This window comes from Quercus suber, unplaced genomic scaffold (assembly GCF_002906115.3).
Source record: "Quercus suber isolate HL8 unplaced genomic scaffold, Cork oak 2.0 scaffold_355, whole genome shotgun sequence".
Taxonomy (NCBI): domain Eukaryota; kingdom Viridiplantae; phylum Streptophyta; class Magnoliopsida; order Fagales; family Fagaceae; genus Quercus; species Quercus suber.
In genome coordinates this window covers 15,297-28,101 of record NW_027069807.1, presented here as the reverse complement: position 1 = coordinate 28,101, position 12,805 = coordinate 15,297, and the positions used below count along the sequence as shown (strand labels likewise).

Sequence of the window (12,805 nt, the reverse complement as noted above, 5' to 3'; positions counted from 1 at the left end):
GCTCGCGCGAGGCCTGGCCGCGCGAGCCTGCCACCTGGGTCGCGCGAGGCCTGGCCGCGAGACCCAGGCTGTGCGAGGCCTGGCCGCGCGCGAGCCCTAGCCGCGCGGCCTCTTTCTCTCTCTCTGATATGGTCTTTCTCTCACTCTCTGATCTGATCTGGTGAGGTGTCTTTCTCTTTCTCTCCGATCTGATCTCTCCCTGATCTGGTCTTTCTCTCCCTCTCTGATCTGATCTGGTGAGGTGAGGCGCGGCTGAGACTTGAAATTTTTTGAAATTTTTTTGGTTTAGAAATTGAGTCTTTTGATACTCGATTTCCACGTGTTGCCACGTAAAAAAAAAAAATGTCACATCAACCCATGAAAATCGGTTCTCAAAAACTCGATTTATAGCCCAAAATCGACCCCTTATGCTCGAGATGCTACTATGTTATATACTTTCCGAACCGGGCCAACTAACTATAAAATTTGATATTTATGCTTAGTTACCCAGATTCCCCTTTATTAAGAAATGGGAGTTCATAAGGAGGAATAGGAGGAACACTATTATTAAGAGTAGTTGCATGTAATGCTACTTCTTTTATTCGGCTAGTAATCAATAATCTACTCCCATTTGAGTTATTTGGAAAGGCAGTATTTACCTCATTCCATACCTCAGTTTCCAGATGTCGTCCATGACAAGTAAGTACCTCCTGTCTTCTAAGCTTTCATGCAACACACTTTTCAATTCATCATCTGTCATATCTTGCAATTTAACACCATTCTTCATGTAAAAATCTTTCACGAAACCTGACAATAAATTTTTCAAATCATTATGCTCTTGTATGCCTTCCAAGAACTCAAACCATGCCTTTCTGAATTCTTCATCATTCATTTCTTTGAAACGTTTCAAGTCTTCAGTCAGTGTCCCTTTCACTTTATTCTTATTCGAGCTACACTTATCTTCCAACCCATGGAGTAATTCCTCTTTCAATTCAGCTCTAAACATCACTCTTGGCAGTGTTGGCAGTCCCTTCAAAATTTCAAGCAACAGCTCTCTGATTCTATATTCTTGAGAGACATAAACCCACCCACGGAAATCAAAGTAATTCTTCACATCATTGTTGTTGTAGATCTTCCTAGCAAGAGTGGTTTTGCCTAAGCCGCCCATGCCAATGATTGAAACAATATTCCGTTGCAAACTCCCTTCCATAAGCTCCTTCACCAATACCTCAGCGTCATTAGCGAAGCCCACTACTTGATCTTCCTCAACATGTTTCCTGCGCCTGTGCAGTATCTCCTCTGCTTCTGCATCTCCTCTGGATGATTCAGCAATTTCTATGCCGTACTTGCTCCTATTATCGTTAATTTCCTTGTTGATGATCTTGATGCTGTCTATCTTGCTTGCAACCTCATGAAGCGTGCTTGCTCGGTCACATGAATGGATTAACTTCCCCAGCTGCTTCTTTCTCCTGTGCTCTGTCACAGTAATGATGTATGTATCAATAACATCCTCAGCCTCATAGGCTACGTCCCTAATTTGGCTGACTACCTCCTTCACCAATTCGTCTTGTCGTTTGCCTTCAGTTTTTTGGAGGAAGCGGTTGATCAGAGACAGCTCGTTCTTAAGTGACCTGACTTGATCCTTAACTCCAAGTAGCAATTCTGATTCTTGGGTAAGCAACTGAGTAAGGTTCTCCAACAGGAAACTCACAACACTGTCTGCCATGTCTGCTTAATTATTTTCCCTCCTTTGTGGGTAAAACATTAAAACTTAGTATAACGATTACAGATTTTTTTCTCAGGGGCAGAGGGTTGTTGGGAAAGGAAAGTCCGGAAGGATGGAGAGTGTTTTATAATAACTATCAATCATGTGGACTTTAATGTTGGAAATGAAGGAGGAGGAAAGGTTTCTAATTTTAAAAAAATTTTGACATAATAGAAATGAAAAAAATTATGATGAGAAGCAAGTAATGACTTTGAAGATAGTTTACAATTTATTTTTAAAAAAAATTTATAAAAAAATTATCAAAATATTAATTATTTTTTTCATAAAAATTTACTTTAAATAAATTATTGATCATTACCCTCATAGCATTAGTATTTCTTATAAAAAATTACGTAAACAACTGTTAAAAAACAAATGCACCCGTCTTTACAAATTTTATAGGCCAAACAACTAAGTCGGGACGCAATCGACATTTTCAACTACTCCACTGTACTAAAATTTATTCTCATCGATCTCACCCGTGTGTATTGAGATTATGCTTCTCATGGACAAAGTTTGTCTTACTATACCGTCACCTAAGCTTATTTCCATAGGTCTTTCTAAAAAGTTGGTTAAAGTTCATGAGGTTTTCTAGTACACCATTTATTGTTTTAAGGATGGAGGACCGATTTATAAAAATAAAAAATAAATAAAAATCGATGAAAAAATATTTTCACATAAATTCATCACAAATTAACTTTTTTTTTTTTTTTTCGATTACCACTCACAATTAAGCACACTTTCTCAATGTTCATTATTCAGCTTGGGCCTTGGGTGAAGAATTTTATTCTTTTTTCTTTTGTTAATAGTCCGATTAATAATCTATTTTAAAATCATAATTATTATTCCAGAACTAGATTAAAAGAATGTCTTTTGAGTTAAAATTGTAGATTTTCGTTTCTATCCAAAAAAAAAAAAAAATTGTAGATTTTCATGCCTGGTTCACACAAATCCCAAAATGATTGCGAGCAATCACATAGGTGGTATTAAAATAGCCAAAATTTTATTTATTCAGCACCACAAACATGCTAAAATGGAGCTGCTAAATTTTTTTTTAAAATTGACAATACATGAAATAAGTGTTACTTTTTATATATTATACTCCATTACATAATATTTGTATATATTTCTACGCGTCTGCTGTTAGTATTAAATTAAATGTTAACCAATCAATTATAGTAGCTTATATATCTGCGAGACTGGGACATAAATATATTTAGGCTGCGTTTGAATTGGGAGTAAATCATTTCCGGAAATGATTTTCGACCCAGACCCAGACCGAGACCGTCGACCCAGACCTAGACCGACGACCCATCGCCTTCGACCGACGAACCATCGCGTTCGACCTTCGACTTCGAACCATCGCCTTCAACCTCAACTTCGAACCATCACCCTCGATCTCGTCAACCTTCGGCGCTCTTCGCACAGGCGAGTCGCACTGCACCGCGCCGCGCCGTCGATCGTCGTCTTCCTCGATCTCTCCGTTTTTTTTTTTTTTTTTTTAAGTTTGATTGTTGTTTTTTTTTTTTTTTTTATGAACTGATTGTTGTTGTTGTGGTTGTTGTGTTGTTGTTGCCGGAATTTGGTGTTGTTGTTGTGTTGTTGCCGGAATTTATTGTTGTTGTTGTTGTTGTGTTGTGTTTTTATTGCCGGAATTTGTTGTTGAATTGGTTGTGATGTTGAAATTTTTTGTAATAAAATTTGTTTGGATGCTAAGAAAATGTGAAAAATTTTCTGAAAAATAGCATTTTTAGAATACATCCAAACACATAAAAATATTTTTTACAACAATTTTCATAATTCAACCAAACACTTAAAAATATTTTCCTTTTTCGAAAAATAACATTTTTGAAAAATATGTATTTTTCGAAAAACGTTTTACACGGAACAAGAATAGCCTTAGTAAACAGAGTGGTTAGAGATAATATTTTATATTTGGCAGGTGGCCACTCAAGCTGGACTTTGGAGTGTAGCTGAAAGCTGATGCATTTTCTGATTCACTTTCAAACTTTTGGACCCAGGAAAGTACCAAGAAATTTCCTCCGTGTAAAAAACTCTGGTTCACTTTCAAACCTGGTTGAATTCATCCGTATGACCCAATAACCAATAATCAATTAATATTTATTTATTTGCAGATACGGTAAGGTTGAAATCTTTGAGTCGATATTATTGGCTTGTAATGACACTCTATCATACATACAGTTTAAGATGACTGATTTGGTCCAATTGAATTTGTTTAAAGGTCATTGCTGTAGCGTGTTTGTATACCAAAATGCTGTTTTGTTGGACTTGGAAATCAACAACATACCGTATCATTTACCATACACCTAACATTCCAACTTTTATATTCCTATACAACACAATAAAATAATATATCTACACAATAAAATATATAACTCAAAACAATAAAAAAACAGTATTATAATTTTGTGGTGAGTCAGGCAAAGAGAGAAAGAGGAGATGTTTTTGAGGTGAATGAATAAAAAATATTATTTTAATTTTACAAGTGAGTTATAGTACCATCATAAATTTAGGATAGTACAATAGTACAACTGCAAATTTTTTTACAATTACAAGACTAAGTAATGGGCTATTATTGTGCTTTAATGCTAAAATATAGCATATTATAGCATATGCAAAACTGCATATTGATGCTCTTAGAGCATCCCCACTGGGGATTGTAAATGGGAAATGTTGGAGAAATTTAGCATCAAGGCACCAAAAAGCCCAATAGATAGACTAGGGTAATCTAAGAATTGCAAATTTTTTTGCAATTGTGCTACAATGCCATCCTACATTTAGGATGGCACTGTAGCACAATTGCAAACTGGTATAATATATTTTAATCATTTTCGGGTTATATCTATATAATATCTAAAAGCCTTTTTTTTTTTTTTTTTTTTTGAGAAACAAACACACACAAGAAAGGGGGAAAGGAATTCTAACACAAAAAACATTTTAAAATCTAAAAACTTAAGCGTAGTACGCTCCTATTGAATCATATTAGCATAGCATTTCAATCTATTCAGTCCATTTCAGTCCATTTTGGTCCATTATGTCTAGTTTAGTCCACTGTGGTCCAGTTTGGTTTGGTCCACTGTAGTCTATTATGGTCCACTTTAGTTTATTTTGATCTACTTTGGCCCATTTGGTCTACTTTAGTCTAATTTGGTCCATTCTGGTCTACTTCAGTTCATTAGGGTCCATCAGCCCACTTTAGTCCATTCTGTTTACTTAGGTCCATTCGGTCCACTTCAGTGATGTTTTAAGAGAAGAGGTTTGTGTAGAAAAAGTTGCTCGTTCATTGACAATTATATCACAATTCAATCCATAATGTTGGTACAACAATTACAAATTTTTTCTCCGGGGCAGAGGGTTATTAGGAAGGGAAAGAGAAAGAGTCGAAAGACCGAGAGGATGAAGGAAAGTGTTTTATGCTGATTGTCATGTGGACTTTGAAGTTGGAAATGGAGGGAGGGGGGAAGGTTCCTAATCATTTCCTTTTCTAACGCCTAAAATCTCTTGGAAGAATGAAGACAAAAATTCTTGGATAAGGTTTCTTTTTAAATTAGTTTAAAGAGAAATTCTTTAAATTTCTTCTATATCTTTTTAATAGATATGAATTTTAAAAATCTAATTATTAGATTGCATTTTTTTTTTTTTTTGTGTTCTTAACTCACATGTCAAATTTAGTTTAAATAAGATATTATTTACTATTTGTTTAATAAACTTCTTTTTATACATAATTTTAGATTACAAAAACTTGAAATTTAAACATTTTATTGATGACATCGTTATTAATCCTTAATCTTTTTAAAATTTTGTAATAATGAAGAATATAATAAAAATATACAATCCAATAATTAAAATTTCAAAATTTATACCGAATAAAAAGATATAAGACTTTCTAAAAATATATATATATATATATAAATAAGAGTTTCTCTTCAAATTTGGAGAGAAACCTTTTCCAAAATTCTGAGCTGGAAAGTTTGGTAGTGCAAACAGCAATGTTGATTTCCTATTCATAGCTTTTGGTCTTGTTTGTGGGATAAAAATAATGGAGCAGTGCTGCCGACACACATTATTTATATAATATATTGCGGTCAGTGCCTAATAAAAGTGTAGTGATTAATTGATTTTCCATATTAGAATAACAAAAAGTGGTGTGAGAGTGTGACTAACAAACCCAAGCAATAATCATTGCGTCTAGTTTCGTCAGTGACAATTGACAAGTAAATTCAATTGATTTGAAGGAGGTGCAATAAACTATAAGATCACAAATTTCATCATCCACATAAATAATCAAGATAAGATTTTCGGGAAGGAATTTTGATAATGCTTCTTAAAAAAAAAAAAAAAGATAAAATTTTCGGGATACCTCACAAAAAGGGAGTGGATATGTTCAGACGCCACTCCCTTAAATCCTAACAAATTTTAAAAATCATTATAACAAATTATGTAAACAATTGTTAAGAAAAAGAAGTGCACCCTAAGTCAGGACACGATCGACATTTTCAACTACTCCATTGTTCTAAAATTTATTTTCTCTGAGCTCCCTCCTGTGTACTGAGATTATGCTTCTCAAAGGTGTCTTAGCTAGAGAATCCCTTTTATATAAACCCATAACAGTTTTTTCACTACCACTCACGGTTAACCTCACTTTCTCAAAGCTCAATTAATCTGCTTAGAGGAAGAATTCTATTCTTTTTATTCTGCTAGTACAACAATTCCCGATTCATAATCCATTTTGAAATCATAATTATTATTCCAAAAGTAGATAAAAAGAATGCATTTTGAGTTAAAATTCTACATTTTGATGCCTGATTCACACAAATTCCAAAATGATTTCTAAACATTAAAAAAATATATATATTATATTGACAAGATTTTCACAATGCTTTTGCTGCAAATCTTAATTGATATTTTGTTATTGATTGTTATTGATAGGTTAAAAAATAATTTTAGAAATATGTTTAAATAAGAACAAATAACAACTTATCACTTATGATTTGTTGTGAAAATTTTGTGAACGGAACACTTCTCTTGAAAAAAAATCCATAGAAGATAGTTTAATAATAGCTATATATTAAAATGACATTTTTTGCAATAGTTTTAACTAAATTTTTACTTTAAAATCAATGTGGGATATACTTTTTACACCAACTAGAAGTAGGTCTATTGAATCTAATGGACCGTTGGTATATTGAAATATGTTTCTTTTTTTGATGAACTGGAAAATTTTATTCATATCCAAAAAGAATTACAAGACGGTCTGCTGGCCTCCACCCTGATTAAAGATTCAAAACAGGGAGGGCCAAAACCCAAATAAAAAATGTTAAATACATTGTTCAATAACAACCACTTGGCCAAGGCACGAGCCTTGCCATTTGCCCCTCCGGGAATCCAGTTAACAGAGCACGGAGGGGTTTGTGAGAGTATAGCTGAAATATCACAGCAAATGTCCTTAATCCTCCAGTGAATATCTTGGCTAGGGGATACAGATGAAAAATTCATCAATATCCTAAATTCCCTTTCTGGTAATGTCTTTAAAGAATCATCTTGAAGACATAAGCTCTAGATATTCTATACACGACTAATGATAGGGAAAAAAGTTTTCACAACTTATTTTACAATTTGCTATAATGTTATGAGTGGTGCAACATCAATATCATATGGCCTGCTACATATATTACTTTTATTGTGCATTAATCACAACATATTACCTTAGTAGTTGTGAAAATTATTGTTTCAGTGTCATTAAACTTATTGATTTAGAAATTCAAAACATGCAAGCCACAGTAACCATAACCTTTCAATAGAACATAAAAATTCTAGGGTAAATTGGGGCTGCATAACATATATTCTTCAATTACAGTTTTTTTAGTTATAAAATTACACTGATACTCTCTGACTAATGTTTACATATGAAGCTAACCTAAGTTACACAAGTTGCAAGGCCTCTTCATGTTTGATGTTGAACACTTTGATAAGGACGTCCTCAACAACCTAGTTAAAATCCAAAAGGACATGATTTTATCACTTCTATAGCCAATATCATTAAAAATTCAGGATGACATATAATGGTTGGGAAATACCCTAGCTTACATCAAAGGATTTCCATGGTAAAAAAACAACATTCTTTGATAGTAAGAAAATTACCTTATCTGGATTAGAGGCACCAGCTGTTACACCAATTGTTAAGGGACCCTCTGGTAGAAAGTTTTCTTTCTCAACCAACTCCCCAAGCTATTTCAAATTCACATTTAAAAATTTCAAAGACAAGCATTTAAAGAAAGGTTGGGGGGAGGGGGGGGGGGGTGTTAAGAAAATGGGAGAAGATTTGGAATTTAATATTAGTTGAAATATTGGAACTCAATGCATTCACACTCACATTCAGCTTATATGCAATTCTGTTGCCAGGACCTGTTCTCTGCTCACTGTCAATCCAGTATGAGGGGATCCCACTGTCGTTTGCAATCTGTTGTAGGTTCGAGGTGCTGCTAGAGTTCCACCCACCAATCACCAAGATTAGATCTAGCTTCTCCTCTATCAGCTTATACAATGCATCTTGACGCTCCTAACAATGAAACAAATTACTAAATTAGTTTTAAATTAGTTTTAAGTCCACCTGAAAATATCAAAAAGCCTAGACATAAACATATTGAGTGGCACCGTCTCAAGGTAGAGAAGCATTTGGCTAATCTGCAAGTTTGTTATGCAACATAGGGGCGAGTGAGTGGATAGATGAAGGGCTCCTAATTGGTGTTAGAACATCTTCTCTCTTCATTGATTGTACTGTGGTATAGCTAACAAGGAGGATGAGGTGAAGATGGAGATCATACGAAGAAACCCATATACTAAAAAATGTTTTCTTCTTTATAGATACGGTAGATTTTAAACATATGACATCCAATCCATGATGATTGCTCTTATCATTAAGCTAAGACACCAATCGGTTTTTAGGTGTAGGTGGGGTTTGAACTTTATATCTCTTATTTGACAACAAGAGACTTTATTAATTGAGCTAACTAGAACCCACACATGCACTAAAAAATTTTGAACACCACAATATTTTAATATAATTTTAATGGAAAAGCAATACCATGAGACATAGGGGAAAAGAAATTACTTGAGTAGCATCACAAATGTTATTGAAGCTTTTGAAGTGCTCATTAATGTTTTCCACTCCATACTTGCGCATCATAGTCCTTTCTACTAATTTACCTGTCAAATATTTCCCCTCTTTTTTTGTAAGTGGAAACTATATATATAGAAATAACACAAGTAACAACTTACTGTAAAAATAGAAGCTAGAATAGCATAACTGCAAAACTAACCAATCTCTTCCGTTTCTCCCTTGAGCATTGTTGTTTGATCTGTAATGCCAACCTTTACCAAGTCCCTATCTGGATCAAACCCCTTTGAAATTGCATATATAAATTTCTGCAGGCAACCCATTGACCATCACTAAATCTTTGCAATATACCAAACATATATAGTAGACATTAAAGCTCAAATCAGTAACCAAACTCTGCACCTTTAGAAACCCCTCTTTGGTTGAGCTAGACCCATTAAGGTCACCCCCAAGAATGTAGTCACACACATACATTGCCTGCATTCATTGAGAAGTTTATAGTAAAAACATATTTCTTCAACAAAAGTGAATCTATAGTTGTACACCAAAAATAGTGATTTATAACCAGAGTGAGGTTTTAGCCACATTTGGGTCATACTTCTATCATATTCTTGACAATAACATATTTCCCAGCAAAAGATGCAGTAGCTACAGTTTCCTCATGAGCATATTTACCATGAATGATTGATGCGTAATCTCCTTTCTTGTGCTTCTCAACAGTTGATATGGAAGAATTATAGCAGGTACCATGAGCCTAACCCGTCAGCTTCTGCTCTGGCTGACGGGCCCGTTATGACGAATGCTGTAGGCTAAGCGTGAAGGAATGCATGCTGACTAGATCAAGACAAAACCGACGGGCTGAAGTCCCCAAATCTAACTGACGGCAATTTGGAGCCCCTAGGCTACTGAACGTAGCGAGAAGCTGACGCCAACTCAGCTGAAGGAGAAAGTGCAAGCTGACGGTTTTAAGGCCGACGGTTCTATGAAAACCATGACTTGGTCACCACGTTTGGGTTTTAGGGAAATTGCTTGTATTCCACGCTCAGTATCAGAGTCCTATAAGGAAAGGATTCCGCAATCTACGCGCATAAGGATTCCTATAAGGAAAATACTTCTACTCCAAGGAAGATAGGTTCACCCTCTACTACTATAAAAACCCCAATGCCCTCATCAGCCGAGGTACGCATAATTAACCCCTCTCTAGCACTCTAGAGTTGAAAGAAGTTCTAACTTGACCTTCGGAGGGTATTTGGCCAGCACCATACCGGTGCTCTCTGTGAGGTCTTTTCCTTTTTGTTGTGCAGGTGTTGTTTTGAGCGTACAAGCATCGTGCAACTCACTGGTGAGATTTTCGGCATCATCAGTTGGCGCCGTCTGTGGGAAACCAAACTGCTTTTAGGTAATTAAGCCACATTATCGTTTCCCGGACCAAAGGGTTGCATGGTACTCACTCGCTCAATGGCAACTACTAATGACGCACAAAGAGAGGAACCACCCACGACTGCCCTCGAGAGACAAGTTCAGACTCTCGGTGCCGCCGTGGAACGTCTCACCAAACGGAACCTCGACTTGGAAGAACAGCTGCGCCAGAAGGAGGCAGCACCAAATGACCAACCAGAAGATCAGGAAGAAATTACCGCTCCAAGGGGAAACCAGGAGAGACTTGAAGGCAGCCACGCCCCAAGCAGGCCGGAGAGGCAGCATGCGAGCATGCCATCCCTCATGGATGCGACTCCACCACATATTGCCGCCGAGATGCAAGCAATGAGGGAACAGATGGAAGTCATGATGAACGCCCTCAAGAGGAGAGTCTCTAGTGATCTTGACGATTTAGTCAACCGTACCGATTCGCCCTTCACTATGGCCGTGAACTCCTTCCCCCTACCCCACAAGTTTCGCATGCCAAATATAGAAAGCTATGATGGGGTGAAGGATCCTTTGGATCACCTGGAGACTTTCAAAACCCTGATGCATCTTCAGGGGGTGGCAGATGAGATTATGTGCAGGGCCTTCCCCACAACACTCAAAGGCCCCGCAAGAATATGGTTCAACCGGCTGACGCCCAACTCTATCAGCACCTTTAAGGAGCTAAGCGCCCAATTCACTACACACTTCATTGGCGGACATAGGAATAAGAAGTCCACGGCATGCTTAATGAGTATCAAGCAAAGAGAGGACGAGACGTTACGATCCTACATAACGCGCTTTAATAAGGAAGCGCTATCGGTTGACGAAGCCGACGACAAAATACTTGTAGCAGCCTTCACAAATGGATTGCAGAAGGGCAAGTTCTTGTTCTCTCTATACAAAAATTACCCGAAGACTATGTCGGAAGTACTCTACAGGGCTACAAAGTATATGAATGCCGAGGACGCGCTGCAGGCCCGAGAAGAGAAGCCGAGAAAAAGGGAAAGGCAGGAAGATGCGCGACCAGACCAAGGAAGAAAGAGGCCCAGAACAGGAGATCGAAGGGACGAAAGGCGTTCCAAGCCTCCGGGAGGGAGATTCACAAGCTTCACCCCGCTGACCGCCCCAATAGATCAAGTTCTAATGCAAATTAAGGACGAAGGGGCGCTGACCTTCTCTGGAAAACTGAAGGGGGATCCTAACAGGCGCTCCAGAGACAAGTACTGCCGCTTTCACCGAGACCACGGCCATGATACAGCCGACTGTTACGACTTGAAGCAGCAAATCGAGGCCCTTATAAGGCAAGGGAAATTGTAGAAATTCGTAAGCAAGGAAAGAGCGGATCCAGCACCTCCAGAACACCCTCCCCAACGGGACAACGACCGTCCAAAACCCCCCGTTGGTGTCATACGAATGATTGTAGGAGGGATCGCTACCAGGCCGTCCAAAAAGGCTCGAAAGACGTACCTCCGGATGGTCCAAAACGTTCAGTTGACGGGTCCAGTGCAAAATGGGGCCCGAAGGGAAAGCCTCGTTATCGAGTTCTCAGAAGAAGACGCGCGACGCCTACGCCACCCGCACGACGACGCGCTTGTTGTCAGCTTACGGGTAGGGGACTACAACTTGCATCGAGTGTTGGTCGACAATGGCAGCTCGACAGACATCTTGTACTACCCGGCATACCAGCAGATGAAAATCAGCAGGGAACAGCTGATTCCAACAAACGCCCCACTTGTCGGTTTTGGAGGTGCAGAGGTGTTTCCGCTAGGCGCAGTTACGTTGACTGTGACAGCCGGCGACTATCCCCAGCAAATCACAAAGGACGTGACGTTCCTCGTGGTTGACCATTCGTCCGCCTATAACGCTATCCTAGGGCGGCCCACCCTCAATGCGTGGAGGGCGGCAACTTCAACATATCATTTGATGATCAAGTTCCCAACAGAACACGAGGTCGGAGAGCTACGTGGAAATCAGATCGCCGCACGCGAATGCTACGTAGCCGTGATGGAAATGGATGACCACCTCCATACCATGAACATAGAAGAGCACCGGAGTGCAACGGAGCCAGCCGAAAGGCTTGAGGAGGTACCTCTAAATGACTCCGTACCTGACCAGACAACAAGGATTGGGACCCTCGCGAGTCCCGCCACTCGGCGAACGCTTGCAGCATTTCTCAAGGAGAATCGGGACGTATTCGCCTGGAGCCACGAGGATATGCCCGGAATAGATCCTTCCGTCATGGCACATAGGCTGAATGTATCACCATCCTTTCCGCCCATCCGGCAGAAAAAGCGGGTCTTCGCCCCAGAACGAGATCAAGCAATAGCCGAAGAAGTCCGCAAGCTGCGAGAGGCAAATTTTATTAGAGAAGTCTACTACCCCGATTGGCTAGCAAACGTAGTGATGGTCAAGAAAGCTTCCGGGAAATGGAGAATGTGTGTAGACTTCACCGATCTAAACAAAGCATGCCCTAAAGACAGCTACCCCCTCCCGAGAGTCGACACTCTAGTAGACTC

At 38.4% G+C, this 12,805-nt stretch overlaps 1 protein-coding gene and 1 pseudogene across 1 annotated transcript; both read right to left on the bottom strand.

Annotated features, from left to right (window-relative positions):
* Nucleotides 1–634: 634 nt before the first annotated feature.
* LOC136061823 (disease resistance protein RPP13-like) lies at nucleotides 635–1,705 on the bottom strand. The gene has a single exon (XM_065760154.1). The coding sequence runs from the start codon at nucleotides 1,703–1,705 to the stop codon at nucleotides 635–637; it is 1,071 nt and encodes a 356-aa protein (XP_065616226.1).
* Nucleotides 1,706–7,687: 5,982 nt separating this feature from the next.
* The window catches only part of LOC136061825 (4-hydroxy-3-methylbut-2-enyl diphosphate reductase, chloroplastic-like), a 20,411-nt pseudogene continuing 15,293 nt past the window's right edge, over nucleotides 7,688–12,805 (bottom strand).